The sequence below is a fragment of the Hipposideros armiger genome, unplaced genomic scaffold (assembly GCF_001890085.2).
Source record: "Hipposideros armiger isolate ML-2016 unplaced genomic scaffold, ASM189008v1 scaffold_376, whole genome shotgun sequence".
NCBI classification, from domain to species: domain Eukaryota; kingdom Metazoa; phylum Chordata; class Mammalia; order Chiroptera; family Hipposideridae; genus Hipposideros; species Hipposideros armiger.
In genome coordinates this window covers 151,894-176,020 of record NW_017731726.1, presented here as the reverse complement: position 1 = coordinate 176,020, position 24,127 = coordinate 151,894, and the positions used below count along the sequence as shown (strand labels likewise).

Here is a 24,127-nt window from a genome sequence, read left to right as displayed (position 1 = left end):
CAAAAATTGACGATATGGTGTCAGAAGTTGAAGTCTCCTTCACATCCAGGATATTTGAAATTATGTAGATGGACGTGGTTTTCCAAGCTAATACCACCCCCTCCTACCCTAGTTATCTAAAGCCTTATCTACAGCATGCTATGCTATACTATGCAGTACCTGCCATATAGTTGTATGTTATTCCATTCAATCTAAAAGACACATTTGAACACTTGACATGTGTAAGCTGTTAAGGAAATGTACTGTATTAGAAAAATGAGGTAAAAGAACTGTTTAGGTCTCTACAATTAAAAAAAGCATTTCTCTACAGTATATTTAAAATGTTCCATTTCATCAAAATGGCCTGTTCAAAATATAGCTTAAACCTATATAAAGTCATCCTTTATGACACTCATTAATATTCAAATCACATTTTTATAAATTATTTTTTGCCTACTACAAATATGTATTTTCAAAGACAGGCTCAATTTCCTTAAATAATTACACCAATATAAAAATTATGTCTGAAGAAAATAAAATTTAAAGGTACTATATTTTGATTTTATTTTAAAAATTTTCATCTTCCTTAATTCGCAGGCTTCCCAATTCTCCCTCAATCTACGTTCTAGCTTCATTTTTCCTCTCTGGAACTTAAGAGTAATTTTCATATACTAAACTAATGAGGCCTCCATTCGGTTCAGTTACTTCACTTTTATTTCTCGTCTCCACTACTTGGCTATAAAATACTGGCCAATTCTTTGAAGTAAATATATTAAATTACAACATATAGCAAGAATAATGCCCACCTCATTAGTGCATGGCTACGTGAATTTTTATTTGGTGAACATACCAATAAACCAGCAGCTTCATAAAGAAGTGGAATCTAAGAAACCCCTTCCTCAATTCATCCTAATCATTATGCAAGTTTCAGGGATGCAGGACTAGCGAATAGGTTTGTCTGATTTTTTTTTTACTTTATATAAAAGGAATAATCATACATTCTCTTCTGTGACTTTCATCTTTCATGCATTGTTATGTTTCTGATATTCAACTGTACTGTTGCTCATAGCAGCACTTACCCATTTTCATTTCTGTACCATAAGCTACTATATAAATATATCCTAATTTATTTATCGAGTCTATAACTGAGTTTTTTCACTTTTAGTTTATTATAAATACTACAGTTATAAACTGTTATATCTTTTGTAGGCACACATACATGAGTATTTTTGTGATGTAACATACAGAAGCATTTCCATGGGGCATTTACCTAGAACTAGAACACCAGCATCGTAGGTATGTTCAACTTTAGTAAATTCAGCCAAGTAGTTTAGTGTTTCAAAGTGGATACACAACCACCACAGGCTTTTAGGTTTCCGCATCCTCACCAGCACTTAGCATGGTTAGTATTATTTGTTTTATTTTATTGTTTTCACATTCTAGTCATCCTGGCAGTTGTGCAGTGCTCTCTCTTTATGGTTTTAACTTAAATTTCTCTGATAGCTAATGACATTAACCAATATCAGTTTGTTGGTTATTTCATTATCGTACTTTATGAAGTGCCTGTTCAATTATATTGCCATTTTTAAAAAATAGTGTTGTTTTGCTTTTTCTTCTTCTTTTTTTTTTAGAAAAAAAATTATTTTTTACTTTTTGTAAAGTTTTTCTACTCTAAGCTTGACAAAGCTGAAAGGTTGACCTGATTTTTTTTCTCCTGCCTTTCAAACCAATCAGGTTTGAAATATGTATGTGTGTGTGTGTGTGTGTGTGTGTGTGTGTGTGTGTGTTCCTCAGTTCCTCAGTTATATACACCATCCTTTTTATTCTTGATGTTTAGGGTTTTTATTCATTTATGATATTCTTTCTTAGATATATTATTGCAAGCATTTTCTCCCAGTTTGTGACTTGCATTTTGGTATTCTATAGTGTCTTTAGAAGAGGAGAAGTTTGTAATTTTTATAAAGGTCTTTAAGGTTAGTGGTTTTTGTGTCCTGCTTAAAAAATTTGGCCTTGGTCATGAAAATATTTTCCTATATTTTCTTCCTGGAGTTTGATTGTTTTAACTTTAACATTTGAGGTGTATTACCATTGTGGAAGTGCTTTCACAATGGTTAAAGAGCAAGGTCAAGATTAATGTTTTTCCTGGACCGGCCGAGTGGCTTGTGGGTTGAGAGTTGGCTTGGGATGCCAGCTCTGAGCAGCAGGGCTGCTGGTTCAGATCCCACAAGGGCCAGTGACACTATCCTCTACAGCTAAGATGGTGAACAACAGCTCAACCTGGAGCTGGGCTGCCATGAGTCGCCGGTGATGGTGTAGGCTGCAGCCCCTGCTGCAGTGGGCTGCCATAAGCTACCGTGAGTGGTCAGCAGCCAGCATGAGCGGCCTGCAGCTGGTGTGAGCTGCCAGGAGCCGCCGTGAGCGGCCATCCAATGGCCGGCGACTGATCTGCCTCAGCCTGGAAGAGCGCAATGATCACAATACCAACATGGGCCAGTGAAGTGACGTCCTCCACAACTAGACTGAAGAACAAAAGGATAGCAACTTGTCTGTTCCCTCCCCCAATTCCCCAATAAAATCTTAAAAAAAAAAATTAATGTTTTTTTCTAAGTGGATTTGCCCCTGCATTGCAATGGCACCTTGTTGTAAATCAGGTGACCGTGGGGAATGGCTCTATCTCTAGAATCTGTCTTCTGTTGTGTGGATCTGTTTATCTATAAACCAATACCAAAATATTTGAATCATTACACCTTTATACCTATATAAATCTTGGTATACAGAAAGTCTTCTGACTTTGTTTTCAAAATGTCTAATCATGATTCTTGGACATCCATATGTATTTTAAAGTCAATTTATCACTTTCAATTGGATTTTCATTGGCATTGCATTGACTATATAGATTAGTTGGGAATAATGGAGATTTTAACAATATTTGATTTTTCATTTTATGGAATGTTATAGTCCTCCATGATTATCTTTAATTTTTCTGCAATATTTTTAAATTTTTTGTGTAGAAGTCATGCCCATTTGTTTGGGATCTATTTCTATGTATTTTTCAAATTTTGTGCTATAATAAATGTTACTGAAAATAACAAGCATATTTCATTTTCTAGTTGTTTATAGCTAATATATAAATACAATTTTGATTTTTTATATTCACTTATGTAAATATTTATATAGAGATTCATTTGGATTTCCTGCATATAGTATCATAGAGTCTCTGAATAATAATTTATTTTTCTTTTTAAAATTTTGATAGCTTCTTTTCTTTCTTGCATTATTTCATGGGATTGGACTGTCAATATAAAGGTGACTGAAGGTGACAATAATAGACATCTTTATCTCATTTTTGATCCCAAGGAGAAGCTTTCAATGTTTTATCATTAAGCAAGGGGTTTGCAGTAACTATGCCATGGCTGTAGTTACTTTTTATTAGATTAAGTTTCATTATATTAAGATTTTGAAAGTTATTAATTTTTCATCAAAAGTGGAAATTAAATGTTTTTAAATGTTTTTTTGACGTTTATTGAGATGATCATATAACTTTATTTTGCTTGTTAGTATTATAAATTACAACAGTTGATCTTCTAATATGAAGCCAACTTGCAATACTAGAATAAAGCCTACTTGGTTGAAATATATTTTCTGTTGAATGTTTTACTGTAACTTAATTTGTCAGTATTTTGCTCAGCATTTTTGCATGTATTTTATTGAGAGAGAACAGCCTGTAATTTTCCTTTCTTTAAATATAGAATAGAAGTAAAGTTTTTTAACATTAAGTTTATGCAATTCTCTTAGAGCAAAATAAATAGCGTTCCCTCCTGTTATTTTCTGGAAAAATTTATATAACGTTTATTTTGTACTTCACTTTGGGGAGAATTCAGTGAAGTTTAAGTTTTTTTTTGTGGTAAAGTGTTTAGGCATAGATTAAATTTCCTTTACACAGAAAAAAACTAGTTATATTTTCTTTTTTATTGTGTTCATTTTGGTAAGATGGTGGATTGTTGTTCACCTATTTAAATATCCAAACTTAGTTGCTAAAATATTATTTCTAATATCTTCATCTCTTTTCACGTCTATAGAATCTATAGTGATATAGTCATATTACTGATGTTAGTAATCTGTGCATTTTCTCTGGAAAGTCAGTCTTGTTAGGGTACTGTCTATTGTATACGATTTTTCAAAAGATCAGCTTTTGGCCTTTGTTTATATTACATTAATTTCTGCTCTTATATTGATTAATTCTGTATAATTTATGAGCTACTTGAAATGGATCATTAAATATCCCCTTTTCTTTTTTTCTAACATAATGCATTTTAGGTGATAATTTTTATACCAACTATACCTTTAGTTGCAAATCACAAGTTTTAATATGTTGTAATCAAAATATTTTGTCTTTTACATTGTGATTCTTTTTGTGGCTCATAGGTTATTTGCATATGTATAAGTTCCGAACATTTTGTGATTTTCTAGGTATCCATTATTAATTTTGAATTTAATTTTTAATTAGAATATACTCTGTGACTCAGATCCTTTAAATGTAATGAAACTGGCCTATTTTCAATTTAAAAGAATGTACATATATCTACAGTTGTTGGTAACAGTGTTCTGCATGTCAATTGGCCAACTCAGTAATTATTTATTTCAAAATTTTGTCTGCTAATTCCATGACTTTCTAGGAAAAAAGAAAACAAACTTAAAATTCCCCACTATCATTATGAATTTATGTTTTTCTGCTTACAGCTGTTTTTGCTTCATCTATTTTATACTAGATGTTATTCTCATAAAAATTTAGAATTGCTGTATCTCTTCCTGATTGGTTTATCATTTTATCATTGTAAAATGTTTGTTTTTCATATGTGGTAGTGTTGCTTCCCTTCATGTATTTTCTATGAGTGGAGTTTTGCTAAACCACCTTTTTTTGCTGCTGTTATTATTTGCAAGATCTTGCTTCATCCTTTAACTTTCAAATTTTGTCTTTAAATTGTTTCTCTTTAAAATAGCACATAGTATTTTTTTAATTAGTTTCAAGTGTACAAAACAATGTAATAACTAGACATTTACACCTCTAGCTGTGTAGAGCATAGTATTTTAATCAAGTTCATGATCTTTGTCTTTTAATTAGAATATTTAGTAGCTTAACATTTGATGTACTTACTAATGTATTTGGGTTTAAAGCTATCATTTTATTAAAACAACTTACAGAATGTTAAAGTGATTTTTACATATACTGTCTTTTGCACAGTGATTTTTAATTTTAAAGCTGCTATTTATACAGTTCAAGAACTATTTATATACTTTTGTCTTAACAGACTTTTATTGGGGACATCCTCTTGCTCGTTAACCCGTTCAAAGAGCTTCCAATTTATTCCACCATGGTGAGTATAAACTGTAAACTATCCTTTAATATTGTAGAATAACACTCACCAGACGTAACTATTTGCATCAAATGACTGGTTAAGAAGAAAAACCATAATAATAGGTAAGGTTAAATGCCTCAGAAAATTCTAAATTGAGTAGTTGCTTAATGATTCTCTTCATTATATTTAATCTTCAAAGTTTTGGGCATAGAGTCATTCATAATACTATTTTGTTAATGTTTGTAGAATTTTGAGTGATTTCTTTCCATTCCTTATGTTGGTAATTTATGGCTTGTCTTACCTTTTAAAATCAATTTACTAGGAATTTATGAATTGTATTAATCTTTTCAAAGGAAAAAAAAAACTCTTGATTTTTAATTTTTGTATTGTATGTTTATTCTGTACACAGTTGATTACTACTTTTTATCTTTATTGTCTCCTTTGCTCTACCTTCTTTGAGTTTAATTTGATAGTTGTTTAAGTTATAGTTATGTCATTGATTTCTGCCTTTTTTGAATAAGTATTTGAGGCATTTTATTTTGCTTTAAACAGTTTTACTAAATTCTATATCTTTGATATTTCACAATTTCATTATTATTGAATTTAAGATACTGTTTTCTATTGTGACTTTTTATTTGCTGTATGAATCCTGTAAAAATATAACCTTATTCTATTTTTATTTGCTACATTTGCTTCTCTTTGATCTATAGTCTGGATATATTGACTGACTAGGTTACTAATTCTCTCGCCTGTTGTTTTGAATTTGCAGATAAAACACTGTATTAAATTGATGATATCATTTTTTTCAATATTAAGATTTTCATTTTATATCAGAGATTCCAGTTCTCTGGTGAAATTTTTTGTCTTGGCACCTATTTTCTTGAACATGTTAATAATTTATTTTAAAATATGTGTTATATAACTCTAATAATTACTTAATAATCTAGTAACTAATACTAGATAATAATTCTAATCTAATTTAAATAATATAATATCTGTGTATGTTTCTAGTGTGTGTATTTGTCAATTCATTTTTCATTACATGGATGTATTTACTGACATTCCTGAAAAATGTTGATGGGATACTGAACCTTTAGTATAAACAAAGTTATAGAGGTTGGGGTGGGGGTATCATCTTCCAAAGAAGTTTTGTTTTCTTTCTCCCGGTGGGTAAATTATAGGCAGATGATCTTGACTCTGACAAAGTTCCTTTACTTTGTGTTTGTCCTTATGCTTAAGGCAAACCCCATTAAAGGTCTAAACTGAGAAGTTGGGATGATATCCATTTGATTTTACTTTGTTACTGAGATCTGAATCTTGAAATTGTGTCTCCCCAGCAGTGTGCAACTGCTAAAATGTCCACTTAATTTTTAGAAACGTACATTTACATTCTATGAGGCCTCTGAGCTTTACTCTGCAAAATGGCAATGCAAGATGAGAAAAAGTTATAGAGAAGATCCTGTCTGGCTCGATGCATTTTGATATTCTCCAACATCTTGACCTCTTACATGCTTAACTGCTTTGGTGATCTTCAGAGGCCTCCTATTAGGTGTTTAATTTGTATTTTATCCAGCTTTTATAGTTGTTCATGGTGAGATCATTAGTCTGAGACTAGCTACTTTATTATAGCTATATGATAAAATTGGCTATATCTGTTTTTATTACATTGGTGTCAGAAGATCATTTGCCTTCAAATGCCAAAGATTGGTTGGAATTTCATGCCCATTATTTTTAAATTCTGTATGCATCTTTCACAGAGAGGAGAGAGGGAGAGAAGAGAGAGAAAGAGAGAGAGAGAGAGAGAGAGAGAGAGAGAGAGAAAGAAAGAGAGAGAGAGAAGAACATATACATGCTATTTAAAGTTAACTATTGATGTATTGTCCCTGGCTTATATTAGAGCATCACATTTGATTGTAGAGTTAGCAAGAATCTTATGGTAAAACAAAATTGAATGTAAATAATTGAATAAAAATACATACACATATAAATGTTATTTAAATGCTTCCATGGAACTAGAGGTCAAATTCTAATTGTTAGGTTTTAACATAATAAGTTGTTATAATATAGCATTAACTGTCATAATGAATCTCGTAATATAATAAACTTGTTATTTTGTGGCTTTTTTCTTTTTAGGGTATCAATGGTATGGCAGTTTTATGGTTTCAAGTGATATGTTGTATTTACAGTTCTTTCAGAAATACATGCTACAAGAGAAGATTAACTTTAAGACACATATTTTCTTATAAATGTAGGAATGAGATATAATGTTTTGAGATTTTTGCCAGAATGCTTTGTTAAAACTTAAAATGGTGAATGCAATATGTACATTACAGGTATCGTACTTTATATTCATCATTTCCAACTGACTCTGGCATACAATGTAAGAGGAAAATATATTTAGGTAAAATAGGGACTGATATAAAGCTCACAATAAAATTACATACTTTTAACAGGTCATAATGAAATTTTACAGTGTCTGGTGCTTTGGAATTCACATACATTATGTACAATCAAATAGTTTGTACTCCCCTGGTCTACAAGTAATAACCCATAAAATTATAGATACTAGGAGGATACAAGGATTTAATGTATATGTTGAATTAGTGGCCATCCTCTGTAGCAGCAATATTAGTACCTCATAATTTTAAATCAGCTACTTGTGTACTGAGCCATGTTAAAATTAGCTCATTGTTCTATGGACACATAAGAAGAGAAAGTTTCATTTCTTTTTGTGTGTCTATTGATTATAATTATGGGTATGTTTATTGTTTAATATAAAATTTTAAAAATAGTTTTGTTTCTTCCCATGTTGATTAGTTTAATAAAAGAAGAAAATAAAACATTGAGTATGATCACATATATAAAGGTTATACCATCCAGGAGAATAACTTCTGTGTTTCATGTTGAAAAAAGAAAAAAATCCACATGCACGATTTGCGTCTTTTATTTTGTTACCATTATCATTATCCATGCGACATTTAGTCTTTGCGTAATATTCATTTTGTATCTAGCAGGTCATTAATCATGGATGTACCTTTTGTGACAAACTTCATTTTGAGACTAATGTAAGCACATGGCAGCAAGCAGCCCTGTCCATTAGATGGCTTGCTGCTGTAAGCGATGTTGATCTGATGCAAACAATCCCTGGGAGAAGTGGTACTTAGAGAGCCAGTAGGCAGACAGTTCTAAATGAAGTATAATCAACAGGGAAAGGTTCATTATTGTGCTGCCTATTTATGCTGAAGACAAGTATCATTGCTCATTTTACACATGTCAGAGTCAGGGGAGAAGGAGGAAATAGAAAAGTAACCCGATTTTTCTGGATCAGTTTTACAAAAAAAGCAACCTTATAATCAGGAACAAGAATGCTTTATCAAACCAACAAACATTGATTTCTTCTATTAAATATAATATGTTGTATTAGATATTTAGGGATGCTGCTTAAATGTCCCCTTGTCCTTAGGAACTGTGCTGACATTCTAGAGACAAAATGCAAATAGTGATAAAAAAGATAATCATAGACTGCACGTATAGCTGAGGAGAGTAAAATACATGTATTGGGAGAGTACACTATTAATAGATATGCTAGAAGGTTAGAAGGGAAGGGAATTTTAGATTAAGAAAGGCACTGCATGGAAAATAAATGTGCTTGGGCGAATCTTAAAGAATGAGTAACATTCCAATAACAGGAAAGGGAGTATCTTTTGGAGAATTGTCCAGAGCCACATTATGGAGATGACAAAATATAAGACCATTTAGAGGAATGCATAGACCGATTTGACAAATTAAGAAGTTCAAAAAGCTGAATAACTTAAAATCTAGTGTAGGCCTAGATTATAAAGCTAAGTTAGAGAGCTTGGGTTTTATTTTTCAGAAATTAAAGAATCATTGGGGAAAAAAAAAGTTTGATACAATTAGTGTTTTAAGTCTGTCTGTTACCACCAGTTTGAGGAAAAGAGATACTTGGGCAAGAAGACTAATTAGTAGATACTGAAATAATCCAGGAGTAAGTTTATCAGGGTCTAATATGGGGACTCTAGTAATAGAAAAAAAAAAGATGGCGCTGGGTGAGTCTGTGCAAAGACCATAAGTAGTATTCAAAGAGCAATTTTATTTGAGGGATGAATAAGAGGAAAAGGTCAACTGATGGAACGGGTTTGAATTTGTAAGTCTGGGAGAGGAAAGGTATTGCTAACAAGGCAAATGAAAGAAATTCATGAGGAAAAATCAGGTTCAGGTGAATATCTGAAGTTGTTGGAGTTTAAATTGAAGTCATGTTGAGGTTCTGTACTGCATGAAAGATTAGGACATTCTCATAGATACTTCATTTTGTGAGATTTCTAGGAGTCACACCACACTCAGAAGGAAGGCAGAAACGTAATAGGAAATGGAGAGGAGGAAGAGAAGGAGGAGGAGAAGGAGGAGGAGGGGAGACAACAGTGATAGGGACTATGGTGGCAGCGAAAGAGCCAGGTCTAACGCACTGGCAAAGTAGTAATCAGAAAACCAGTGAGCAAGTGAGTGTCCTGAGAATAAATGCTTCAGCAGTGAATATTCATTGGCCCCTCACCCATCAGTATCAGACCTTTCTCAAATGCTTCTCATCATTACTTTAACTATGGAGTTCGCAAACCAAGGATGTATCACCTTGAAATCCCAGCGTGCAAAATGCTGACACCGTTCAGGATAAAATACCTGGAGATAATTTTCCAAGATATTTTTAAGTGCACACAATACAAAACTAAGCAGTACCCAGTTTCTTTTCATTGTTTCTAATTGTCAGCGAGATTAAGCTCTCCCAATATGTAAAGTGGCATCTTCTTGTGGCACCAGGTTAGGACTTTAATTTTAGATTCCACTTGCTGTTGAACTCCATTTTCAAATAATTTGCTGGTATATTGTCCCATCACCTTGAAGACATGTACTGTGCATTACCTTACAAACGAAAGCATTCTCTTAAGTAACCTCCATACACCCATCAGAAATAGGAAGTTACTACTGGTGCTCCACTATCATCTAGTCAGGAGGCCCCATTCATGTGTTTCCCATTGTTCCAGTAATGTCCAGATAACCAACCATCCAGGCCACCAGCATAGGCTCGCTAATCTTTAATCTCTAGCAGCTCTTTGCTCTTCTCTTGAACTTCCCAACCTTGACATCTTTGAGGATGCAAGCCAATTATTTTGGAAAATAAAAATTGTTTGTCTGATATTTCTTCATGGCTCAGAAGTCTTCCTGTCATTTCATTTTTATTCAAATATAACAGGATTCACTAGAAACCCAAAGGGACTAAAAATACTGGCTCTGAATCACCATGGCAATCATCGTAAATCACCGTCACTGAAATTAAGTTAATTAAATTTTTATTTTTCTGAGAAATTGATACATTCATATGTGTTCCAGCTACAACTGCCTTTTCTTCAAATTAAAAGCCCTTTCTATTTTGTGACTGAAATTAAATGTTGCTGAGAGAAACTGTATTTAATGTAAATTACCACAGTTTGAGCTTACTTCACGGTTACCTATTAAACTAGATTTTTGTGAGTTGCTCTTCTTAAAGACAGCAGGTTTATTTAAAGCCTGTGAGCCTAGTAATGAAGGATCAAATATAAGCCTCCATTTTATCATTACGAACACTTCAAATGTGCTGAGAAGCACACACTTTTACAAATGTTTTGTAATTACAAATAAGATTCAAAATCAGAGGTAAAATCACTTTTGTGTTTTGGAAATAAGTCAACTGAGTCATGAGGTAAAGTATCCTGAACCCTTTTCACAGAGATTTCTGTCTTTATGCTGCACTATTTTTCAGGTCTCCCAACTGTACCTGAGCAACATGGGGCTGCCATGTTCCTCTCTACCACCTCACATCTTCTCCTGTGCAGAGAGGGCCTTTCATCAGCTTTTCCAGGAGCAGCGACCCCAGTGCTTTATTCTCAGGTAAACCCACCCCTCACCCATCCCTGATGCTCAGTTTATGCATGAGGGGCTTGAGGGTAAAATTATCCTCATTTCTTATGGTTTACATTTATTTGCTTGTTCAGCAGTTTGCAGTCCAGTATATCTTTGCAATAAGTACATTTGATTTGTTACAAAGGAGAAACATCTTTTTTTGTTAGAAATAGTCTCAAGTGAAGCTGAATTAATAACTACAAACTTAACGTGAATCTCAGTTCAGTTTGAGGGTCTATGACATAACTAGAATGTTCTTGCTTTCAAACCTTAGAACACATGAGGAAAGAAGGTCACCCAGTATCAGTGAACCTATCTATCCCACAGTTCCCCAAAATGTGGTGTTGCCCAAAAAACAAAATACAAATTATTACCTTGCAAATGTGGATTTTCCCACTTACTTCTAGGTATATACCTTTGCTTATATTTCATCAAAATTATACACCCAAAGTATTTTTCGATTGAAATGTAATGGTGCCATTACCTCCTAAATATCAAGATGCCAGGAGGCTGATTTATATTGATTGGAGCAAAATTAATCACACCAAAAAAAAAAAAAAGTACCACAAGAAGTAGAGGTGAAATGTGATTTTGTATTGATAGAAGATTAAATAAATATTTAAATATTAAAATCTGCACTGAGAATTATGTTTTACATTAGGAGAAGTCTCTAAAAGAGGGAGCCTCTTTAAATACTCATAGCTTTGCTTATGACCCACAGTGTTGGTTGAAAACTTAACCTTTAAATAAATCATTGTACAATTCAAGTAAAAGTGAAATGAAAGAGTGTAAAGACAGAAACCTGGATAGAACTCAGAAAGACATTTAAATATTTAAATAAGCATTATTTTTATCCTTTTACATTATTGATTTGATCAAAAATTTCATGGCCGGTCAGAGTGATGGGTTGCAAACTTCAGTGTTTCTAAAATAGCATGCAAGTAGTTGTTTTCACACTTGTTCTGAAGTGTCCCCAGAATAAGAGAAGCACTGGAGGGGGTCCTCCTTCCATTCTTGAATTAAGCAACTCTATTTTTACTGCTTTATCTGTTGGGTTTTCTGGCCTCACTTTGACAAAAAGGGAAACGCTTATTAAAAATTATGACATCGTGGGGAGCGTATAGTAATGTTGACAATAATAACAACTAATATTTATTGAGAACTTACTAAGTGCCAGACCCTTCACTTGATACCTTCCATGTATTATCTTATTTATTGCCTTAGCAACCTTATGAGATAGGTATTATTATTATTATTGTTATGATGATCAGCATTTTATGTATCAGATGACTGAGTATAAAAAGGGTTATCTAATTAGTCCAAGCTCTCATAATTAGTAAATAGTGAATTTGGGATGTGAGCCCAACAGTGTAAATTAGTAAATGGTGACTAGTCAGTAGATGATCCAGTAGCTGGTGTACCTGGGATGTGAGCCTGCATCTGGCTTTTCAGCCTGAATGAAGTGTAACCTTTTCCACAGGTAAACACCAGCGCATGGCAGCCTCCTGCTGCTGTCCTGAGGAGGATTTTAGCCGCCCTCCCCAGTCTCCCCTAAAATTATGGCTACAGCTCCCTGGATTTACTTTAATTCTTATTGAATCTACTTAATTTTATGAATGGTATTGGTCCTTAGTGAAGCTCTGAGGGGCCACTGGATTCATAGATTTTGAAAATCTGCCCATTATAGACTTCACAGTGTCTAGCAAGTGTCTTCAGTAAAGATACCTTTAACCCAAAGATGTCTACAGTGTATTTGCTCATAGACTTTTTTTTTCGTTAGGAATTGTTAATATTCTGCAGCACTAGTATCTCTTTGGGACATTTTTTAAGGCCAGTAATGCCATGTATCAACCACTTATTCTGGAAAAAAAATGTATCCATTGTTTCAAGATGGTGTCACCTAGTCCTGGCATCCAGAATTGAAGAAGAAATCTGTGATCACAAGGACTTCTTATTTTAGTCATTCTCTGTCTTCTTTCAAGATTGATATTTTTATGTAACTTCTCTACCTCCTCAATTGTCTTGACTACAATAAAGATTTTCTACCTTTATACTAATACATTAAAAGTTATTTTTATTATATTTTTATTAGTTTCAGGTGTACAAAACAATGTAATAGTTAGACATTTACACCCTCACAAAGTGATAACCCCCCTCTCCCAATCTACTATCCCTTTGACATCATTATAGCTGTTACAATTCCGTTGACTCTATTCCGTATGCTGTACTTTACATTCCATTACTATATACATACATATATACACACACACATATATATACACATATATTATACATATATACATATATATGCATATATATATATATATATATTTGGCATTTAGAAATCAATTAAATACATTGTTTAAAGTTCATTTATTCAGTTTTTATTCTGTCCCATAGCTAGCATTTTCAAAGGATAATTTTGAAGATTTGGAGATCAAAACTTAAATATTCCTGAAATAGATGTCCTATAAGAGTGCTAGGCCAGAAAAATTTTATTTCCAAATTTCAATTTTATTTTTCATTTTGTTGGTAATTATAGACCCCGGTAGCATACTAGGCTTTATCTGAAGGAAAAGTTCTTATTAATTTTAGATCTTTGTCCTGGGCTATAACTGAGAGTCTGGCGTCCACCGTAATGTGTCTTAACTTTGCTTTCTTAAAGGCCTTGCTAGATAATTTAAATTAATTGTTTGAACATGTGTGGCAAATATTCCTTATACTAACTATATGCTGAGCATATCTAAATTAATATTATGTGCTGAACATACAAGTGACTTGTGAAATAAGCACTATATGGCCTGCTTCTGTTGGGTACAGATTTAGGAGACAAAGCTGTTAAAAAAGCTTAAGAATTCTTATGAGCCCATGATTGGCACCACCCAAAATCCTTGGTCAATATCTAGTTAAATCATAAACTTGGATTTTCAGATGAAAAAATGTTTCTTAAACAAGCTGAACTAGAGGAACTAAGCCTATCATAACCCATTTTTCTTTTACTTCCTTGTATTTTACTTAAAGTATAAATAAAATGTGGCTATTTTGAGATTTTGTGAGACAGTTAAAATGTGCGTGATTTTAGCTATCACTTTCTTTACCCCTAATCTGGTAACTGAGTGAGCACAATTGTGGGGTGAAGAGAGAGGGACTCACATAACCACCAGGTCAGCCCTACACCCTCACATGCTTCTGTGTCTCCTGATCTGCAAAGACTGTGTCTGCCCCATTCACCTCTTTGGACTCGCCATCCATTTCAGTAGGAGAAGCTCAAGAAATATCTGTTGGGTGTTAATGCTAGATAAATGCTACCTTCTGTGCTACCCCTTCTCCAAGAATCAGTTCAGCGTCTACCTCATCCAGAAGTTTTCCCTGGTTCCCTCCTGGTTTCCTTCTTCATCTCTGGGTGCATTGCTCATTGTGCACTGCTGCATTCTAAGTATGCATTATTTATGTACTTAGTGTTTACTTGAGAGTATCCCTAGTAAATGAAGCAGGGAGCAGTATTTTTCACCTCTTTACCCCTAAAACCTAACGTAGGCCTTCAGTGACTTTCATTTGAAAGAATGAGCAATATTTTTTAAAAAGAAAATGATATTTTCAAGATTTATTCTTGAGTGAATGCAAACTAAAGCTCTATTAAAAAAAAGATTCATGAGACATCTAATTATTTTGCTGGGTAATAGAATTTTTGTAACAGCAAGTATAATTGCAGAAATTAAATTTCCATCATGAAAGATATAGATTGTTTCTGCTGTGAAATTAGGTTAAAAGAGAAGGTCTTTGAAACCAGAAAAGGAGCTGCTTGTCTCGTGCAGGTCATTGTCACCTGCTTTGCTGAGGGTGCTGGGGCGGGGGAGCGGAGTTGTAAAAGTGGTTAAAATGTTTATGCACAAATGAGGGGGTAGAAGCATTCATTTACAAGTTGAGATTTGAATACAATAATTAAATTTCAGCTTTTCTGGCAAACACTCTTCTGTTAAATTTATTAGAACCCATGTTCAAGGGAGAAACCTGAGAAAGCACTGATAAATAGCTTTATACTCATATATTTAAAAAAATAATGTTTGGCTAATAGATAAAAAACTGTTTTTATGAGTGTTCTATTTGGATGCAGTAAAAAATTTATTTTATATCAGACTACTTTGGTATAGTAATTATTGTATTGGAATTTTATGGTAACCCTTATATCGTCTGGTTTCAGGAATATAATAACAGTTAATGTTTATAGAAATTAGGTAAGTTATGAAGTATGCTTTGGAAATAGCTAAAGTATTGTCATTAAAAAAAGTATTGTGATTAAACTATCAGTTAGTGGTTGTTCCTAGATTGATGGAAACCTGGAAACATGGATTGTCAGAATTGACAGCAATCTCAACAGGAAATGGGTCGTTTTAGGATCTGTGAAGTGCCAGCATTACTCACGTCATCACATCTGACAATCTTACCCAGTTAGTTTCAGTAGCTGTGTACTTTATATTCATTCAAAAGAGAAGGGAAAGTCAGAAAGATCTAGTGAGTGACTTTTCCAAGGGAGATGTAGTGTCTCTCCTGAAAGGTCCAGAAAGATTTAACAAGTCCAGACCATGTTGCTGTGTAACGCGTGTGCCTCCAATGCAGAGGCCATGGCCTTGGGTCCACCTCACTTAAGTGTATTTACAAAGCTGAGGACCAGTTCATAGTGTCTTTCTTTTCAGCCTAACACCTTTCTGCTTTAATTCTCCTACGTTACATGGCTCTGCATTGTAAGATAGTGGGTGGCAGAAGTTCCATCATATTCATTTAGAGTCCAAGCATCTGAAACACCCTAGGGTACAACAGTATACATTTGCTAAATATTTTGAATAATGAATCAAATTGAAAAGTTAAGCGATATACCACATATCAGTGAAATCACATGGTTCTTGACTCTTTCTTTCTGACTTATTTTGCTTAGCTTTATATTCCATCCGTGTTGTTGTGAATGGCACTATTTCATCTTTTCTTATGGCAGAATGGTATTCCATTGTGTGTATATACCTGAAAACAAAAACATGACAAACAAATAAAGAAACAAAAACTCATAGACACAGACAATAGTTTAGTGGTTACCACAGAGTAAGGGGGAAAGCGAGTGGTAGATAAGGGTAAAAGGGATTAAATATATGGTGATGGAAAAAGAACTGACTCTGAGTGGTGAACACACAATGTGATGTATAGATGATGTATTACAGTTTTGTACACCTAAATCTGTGTAACTTTGCTAACCATTGTCACCCCAATAACTTTAATTAAAAAAAAAAAGTTCAACGATACCACAGACTCATTGAAAGTGATGTTATTCCCTCACCTCCTTTGTGTCTGAAAATTATCTATGGTTATTTAATGTTTTACTACATTCACAAAAACAGTAAACTTTGTACTTTCTGTCTGTGCTTTATTTTAGTGGGGAAAGAGGATCTGGAAAGTCTGAAGCCAGCAAACAAATAATGAGACACCTAACCTGTAGATCTGGCACCAGCAAACCTATATTTGATTCCAAATTTAAACATGTAAGTTTCTTATTTAGCTTGGAAAATATGTTGAGATAAGAAAATTGTCATTTAGAAATAAAGGATGACATCATAATGGACCATAAGTTTGACCATTATTTGGTCAAAATCTGTGGAAATAAAGGAAAAAGATTTTTTTTGAGGCTTGGTATAATTAATATTGTTCAAGTAAACTTTTATTTTATTGTATACATTTAAAAATATTTGAACATATTCTGATTTCATGTTTGCTTGGAATAGTTGAATTGAAAATATGTAATATACCGAGGTGCCAAAAAAATGTATACACATGACTTGTATTCATCTTTTGTTATCGGTATATATGGAGTGTTACAATTTTAATGCAGTTTTTCCTTTCTTAAAATGTGTATACATGTTTTGGCACCCTCTGTAGTTAGAGATTGTTGTTATTCACATGAAAAGTGTCACTTTGATGTGTAGGTACATTCTGGGGGGTTGGCCCGGTAAGCAACTTTTGTGGGGGGTTACTGAAAGCTGAAAATAAAGTTTTAAATGTATGTAAAAGAATTGACAACAGTAAAACTTAAGGACATTGATGAGCAGTAAATAAATCTTCAATCCCAAATGTGACTTTAAATTATATTCAGTAATGTTTTTATTTGAAGATTCCTTATCCTGTTACTTCATCTACCTAAAATACTACCAGTATTCAAGGAGGGGGGGAAAAAGACCTCTTAGCAGCTAAGATAAAGGTCACAAATCTCACACAATAAAACTTAGAAATTTTATGAATTTTACTCAAGGAGATACCCACAGATGCTTGTCCACAGATTGATTTTACTGTTTTTACATGGTCCTAGCAAGTTTTGTTAACAGGTTTTTCCCCAGACCACAGCGTATTGGAAGGGTTGCTAGATAATTCATGCAATTGAACACACATTCAGGAAGGAACCCCTAGTAGTAGAGAACAGACAGAAAGATGATCAATAACCAAAGAAAGTGATCGGAACCCAGAAACGTGCTGTTCTGGAGCTTTACCTACAGAGCTAACTCTCCACACATCAGCATTTCTATAGGAAAATCACCCCAGAATAATGGAAGTTCATGATGATTGTTCTAAGCTTGCAACAAAAGACTTTTATATGTGCCCTGTTATTTTAGGGGACTCGGGGTTCCTACACTGTGCCCTTGCTTTTGCCCGCTGGCCCTATGATTTAGTCCCATTCTCATACTATCACTTTCCATCCTAATCACATACCCCCTGTTTGTAAGATGCTGACCCACCTGTCCCACAGCCTCCCTGCATGTCCAGAGACATGTCCAGAATGTATTGCCTGACTTCCCGTCTTCCCAGCTCTCTCCCCCCAGGTTACCCATTTACTGTACAATAAATGGTACAGTCATTTTTTTTTCATTTTCACATCCAGAAACCTGGAGTTCACGTTGACTCCACCCTCTTTTCTCTGCTCCCTGCACAATCATAATATCCTGTCAATCCTAGCTCTTCAACCAAATCAGATTTCGTTAGGCCCAAGATCATCACTGCCAGTAAGACGATCATCTTTTTTCATCAGATTTCTTGAAGTCACCTAATGTGTTTCATTGCATCACCCTTTTTTTTTCTTCTGAGGCAAGTACACATAGGCAGTCTGAGTTGACAGGGCAGCTCTGCTCCCCAGTGTCAGTCAGCACCCAGACTCTTTCTATCTCATTGCTCTGTCATTCTCCTGGGCACTGATCCCTGCCTGCATGTGAGGCATCTGCATTCCAGCTCAGAGAAAGGGAGCGAGAATCAGGAGTGCAGGGAGAGGGCTAATTTTGTTAGTAGGAGGTGCAGTACGTCTGCTCATAGTGACAGCTTGGGCTTAATTAATTAGCTGTGCAGTTAGAACTGTAACTAGGCAGCCACGTGCTTAGCTGACGCTATTAGGTGGAAGGAGAGGAGAGTTGATTTTCTACTAGCAGCCTCTGTCATAACTCCCTTGCTCCAGATTCTTGCATGGTTCTGTTCCCTGGAGATCAGGTCCAGTAAAATCAGCATGGCCCAACATTCTTTGGGATGGTGTCCTCTAATTCATGGGCCTTACAGAATAACATTCCTCTTATTCTTGCTGAAGCTTCCTTTGAACACATATCCCTTGCAAACTGAGCCATGATATGTCATAACTTATTCCATTATTCAACAGATATCTTAAGTGGCTTCAATGTGTGTGTCCCTTGAATTCAGAGACACTGTCTTAAAAACTGTCATATGATAGGAGCTCAATTTCTGTGTGGTGAACAAATGAATACGTAAATACAATGTCTATAAGTATTTTGGGACTCCTAGAAAACACTTGTGCCAAGTTACCTATATTAACTTACTCTAATGTATCAAATAAATTTAATGTGGATAAACCATTTGTATGTAACCAGGAATCTGTAAATGTGTGTGTGTGTGTGTGTGTGTGTGTGTGTGTGTGTGTGTGATTTATGGGACAATGTTGTCATTTTTTTGTTCTGTTTTGTTTTCAGTCTTGTCTGCCTTTAGTGATACAGTGGAAAGTTTCTTCTTTCTTTTAAAAAAGTAATCATTATTTTACTTTTTAGGTCAAGATTAGGGAATACATATTCAAAATTTTTAATTGTCATCTCTCTTCAGGCCAAAAAACATTAACTTTATTCATATATATATATATATATATATATATATATATATATATATATATATATATATGAAAAATTATTTTCAGTTCCTCACACACAAAAGAAGAATATAAGTTTAGTTACATGTAAGTCAACATGCAAATAAATGAGGTCCCTGTATGCTATATAATTTCCTTGACCAAAAAAATACATTGTGTAAGTCATAGGCCATGTTGTACCTATATACTCGCTCTTGGAATGTATTTCAAAGTGAAGTATTACAAATACAATGGTGCAGTCTCAACTTACACAGCTTGCTTCTCTAGAATCTCCCCTGTACAGGCCTTTCATCTTTGCAGAAAGACACCTACATTTCAGTCAGCAATTTCATATTTAAAGTGTCTGATTACATTGGAATGGAGACAGTTGCCGTTATCTTATTACCTCACACAATACCATCTAAAGATTCAAATGTTAAAAATCTAGAAACATATCACCCAATGACTATTGTGTTATTACTGTTTTCTTTTGTGTCACCTGCCCTTTTTACCTTGTGGCTGCAAGTCAGAGTTATTTCTGCTCTGGTGGTGTTTACATGGAATATTCTGGAAATTTTAGTATTGGATTTCTAATTTAGAAATGAGAGGAATTTACCTTTAATTGTTAGATTAATGTTATTTCCTTATACTTTCTTTTTTTGAATAAATCCTTTAAAAGTTAAATACCCTTTTATGGATTCCCAAGCTTATGCCTGATTTTAGAGATTTTTCTCTTTATGAGGAATATATAATAAATTCTGTAGTATATCCATGGTATCATATATGGTCATTAATGACTTTAATTCATAACCATTTATTCAGCTTGAACTATGTATTGAGCACCTGCATAATTCTACAGCAAAGCTCAAAATAATTTAACATTTTAGGTTGACTTGGAAAGAACAGCATTAAATATCTTTTTTGTTCAGATATTGTCATATACTGACTAGTTACAGTTAAGGATTAGAGAATTTATAAAACAACACAGTTATAAAATAGACTCAGGTTAACTAATAAAATAACAGAATCTGTTGCCTTAATTGTAATGACAAAGAACAGTAGTCTCCGCTGTAAATCAGGGATTAAAACAATCATTTATTAAATGATCCTTTGTGAAAGAGCAGACTTTGTAATTTCTAAATGCATTCCAGATTACTTAAATTGGCTTTGCATTTTAGCTTAAGTGAATGTATTCTAAGTTGCATTTCATTGGGTAAGATAGATCTAACTCTTCCAAAATTAGCATCTGAGAATCAATATTATATCAATGCAAATTTCAGGTAAAACCAATTCATTTTTTATGTTTTATTCATTTCTCATGGCAAATTAAGGATGTCATAAATAAGTGATTTCTAGTCTCATGAAATAATATTGCACAGATTTGAGTATGGCTTAAACCTCATGTCAACTCTCCTTTTGCTTTTGGTTTCCCTTTAAATTACCATCTACTTGAATATCATTCAGTGTTCAAGACATTTCTTGAAAATTACCCAGCCACAGTTTTTGTACAGCGGCCAGTGTGTGGGAATTACACACAAGCATTAGATAAATTTATGAATCAATGGTAAATTTTTATAACATTTCACTGTAACCCTTCATGGGTTGAGTGAAATTATGTACATTTAAAAGATGAGCTGCATGAAAGAAAAATCTGATTAAAGAGATGAGTGGAAAAGAGCGTCCTTGCTATATATGGAGCTATCTAGTAGATGGCTTGAAGTTCAGTGCTAGATGAGATGAAAGGAACCTTCATTAGGTGGCCCTGAAAGACAAGAAGCAGGTTGCCTAAATTAGAGGGCTGGATCAGCCAGATTTGAGGGTGAGACATCCCTCTAAGGAACCACCCTGGCAGACACGGTACATGATGCTGCCACATGGGGCCATGTGAGTGACAAACACACACATGGTATCTTCCTGTGGGAAATACTGGTTGAGTCTCAACCAAACAGTTTTGCCCTGGATCTTGGTATCGTGTGAGAAAAAAACAGCCATTGGAGGTTATTCTAATCAGCAGTTACCAAAGAATAAATAGTGAAAGAATGGTAGGGGCATAAAACGAAGGACACCTTAGGCCGATCCCCCCAGCAGAGAGTCTTGCAGAGGCTGTGGAGTAGCGAGCATTTTCCTTGTGGTTTACATCGATGGCATCATTAAAGATTTATACATGAAAGGTTGTAATCTGGAGCGTGGGGAGCAAAAGAATAAAGTGAAGGCATTTGGGAGGAAGTTGGCTGTGTGTAACTTTCCTGCTGTCGTGATAAACAGTACTCTCTAAGGACAGGTTGCAGAGAGGAAGAGAAAGAGATTTCGTTGCTACCTGAAGGTGAGGGAGAGCCCAGCATGGAGCTCGAAAGACGATTTTGATAATTTTATGGGGGTGATACATGTATATTTAAGGGACACACGGCTGTGGTATTTCTGAATCTTAGTCTTATACTTCAATTGCCCCGTCTGTAAAGACTGCATAGGTCTGCATCTTGCCTCTGCAGTGGCTTCAGTGCGTGCTTTCCCCAGTGAGCAGGTGGGTTAGACTCCTGTCACCATAGATATTGCTTTTGTTCCCCTGTGCAGTTTCAGAGCAGATAAGATCAGATAAGAAAGCTGTTGTTTCTAATCCCTGTATTTGAATTAAAAAATGTGAAAGCAGGCATCTTCCATGGCAATAGGTTTATTAGAACATAAAAGTCATGTTTTGGTGGGAAAAAAATTGCCAGAGACTACTCACTAATTCTTGCCCAATCGATTTTCAACTTTAAGAAACATTCATATCCATTCTAATTACTTAAATATTTGTCGAGCTACTGATTTCACAGAGCAGAGTAACGGGGTCAACTTGATTAAGCCGTTATTTTTTACTGAGGAAGACAGGTTTTTATGTTTAGAAAATACAATAGTTTGAATACTATCATAATAAGAATGCATACCTTTTAATGGCATAACTATTAAACTTTTATGGAAAAAATGAACTGTAAATAGAAAAAATATCATGCCAATAAATTTGAATCACTAAGGACTGAGGAAATATATACTTACTTCCCTTTGCCTACATTTTTTTATTTAAAGTTTTATTATACTACAACATTCTCATTATTTTGTTTCAAAGTCAAGTTAAATGGTGGAATTAATATCAGTTTTGCATTTTCTTAGTATTTCTTTTAACATATTTGTTTAGTGCCACCTATTGGTCAAATGGCTAATTGAAGATTAAAACCCACTGGTTATTTCAGAGTTTAGTATTTTACCAGTACTTTTGATTTATGGACCAGAAGTGTATAATGAGAGAATGTCATGTTAGTATTTATATTTTGTTGAACGGTTGTAGTTTTATATTAATTTTATCCCTTATATGTCTTTATTGTTATTCTAGCACTAAATAGCCCAATGATGCAGTGGTTAAACACACAAATTCAGCAGAGATAGCTTGGGTTCAAATCCCAGCTCCACTGTTTACAAGCTCTGAACCTTGGGAGACTCACTTAATCTCTCTATTTCTTTTTCTGTGAAATGGAGACTTAATTGTGAGGATTAAAAGAAATATATGTATACACATATATACACACATACATATATACACATGCATGTTTATATATAGCTTTACACACATACATATACATATACTAGGGGTACCAAAAAATGTACATAAGTGGACACTTTGGTCAACGTTGCTCAAGCAGTAATTCGCCATAATCAGAAGTGTCTGGATGCTGATGGTAACCACTCTGAGCACCTTTTGTAATTGCAGAAGCCAAATGTGACTTGTATTCATCTTTTGTTATCAGTATATGTTATTATAATTTTAATGCAGTTTTCCTTTCTTAAAATATGTATACATTTTTTTGGCACCCACTGTATATTTATGTATGTAAAAACCTTAGAATAGTGTCTGCACATAGTAAGTACAATATAAATGTTTCCTATTATTAACTTAAATAAAATTAATCTTTGTTATATGTTAAATGCTTAGTGTGTTCCAGGCACCAAGCTGAAGGCTTTATATGCCTGACTTTGATAACCACTGATAACCTGTGTTATAATAAAGTAAATGGGGTTCAAGGAATTCATGAAATTGCTCAGTGCCATATACTTCGTCATTAGCAGAACTGAGATGTGAGGCAGCTACTTCTCACTCCAAAGTACATACACTGAATCATTACCTATACTTCCTATTTGAGCACATGCCATTAATTACCTTTTATGATCTTTTTCTATAATAATAAAGAAATTAGCTTATTGTCAGATATAGCACCTAAACAACTAGAAGCCAAAATATTTTTAAAAAATTCATTCTAACCCTTTTAATTAATTTTAAACATTTTAAAAAATGTAATATTATGATAAAATTGTGATATAACCACACTATTAATTGTACTCGATGTTGATTTAACATTAAATTATTGGAGAAGAAAAAAAACTAGGATCTTCATAAATACTATTTAAAAATATTTTTCAGAAACCATTTCTCCCATTACTACTCTCAATTCATTATGATCTTTAAAATTAGGTTATTATAAAGAGATAAATTATAGAGTTTCTGTAATGATTCAGTATATGTTTCTCTTCAAAAGTTTAAACTTCAAAAATAGATATTTTAGGGGCTGGCCGAGTGGCGCGATGGTTAAGAACTCGCTTGGGATGCCAGAGGGCCCCGGTTCGGATCCCACATGTGAGGGCCAGTGACACTGCCCTC

The 24,127-nt window shown here is 33.9% G+C and overlaps 1 protein-coding gene across 1 annotated transcript in view; it reads left to right on the top strand.

The window, feature by feature from the left end:
• The window catches only part of LOC109393330 (unconventional myosin-XVI), a 457,270-nt gene that overhangs the window by 300,431 nt on the left and 132,712 nt on the right, over window positions 1-24,127 (top strand). Inside the window, exons 12-14 of the mRNA XM_019662415.1 lie at window positions 5,289-5,354; window positions 11,149-11,276; window positions 16,711-16,816. Of these exons, the coding sequence (XP_019517960.1) occupies window positions 5,289-5,354; window positions 11,149-11,276; window positions 16,711-16,816 (300 nt within the window). The remainder of the gene's footprint in view (window positions 1-5,288; window positions 5,355-11,148; window positions 11,277-16,710; window positions 16,817-24,127) is intronic.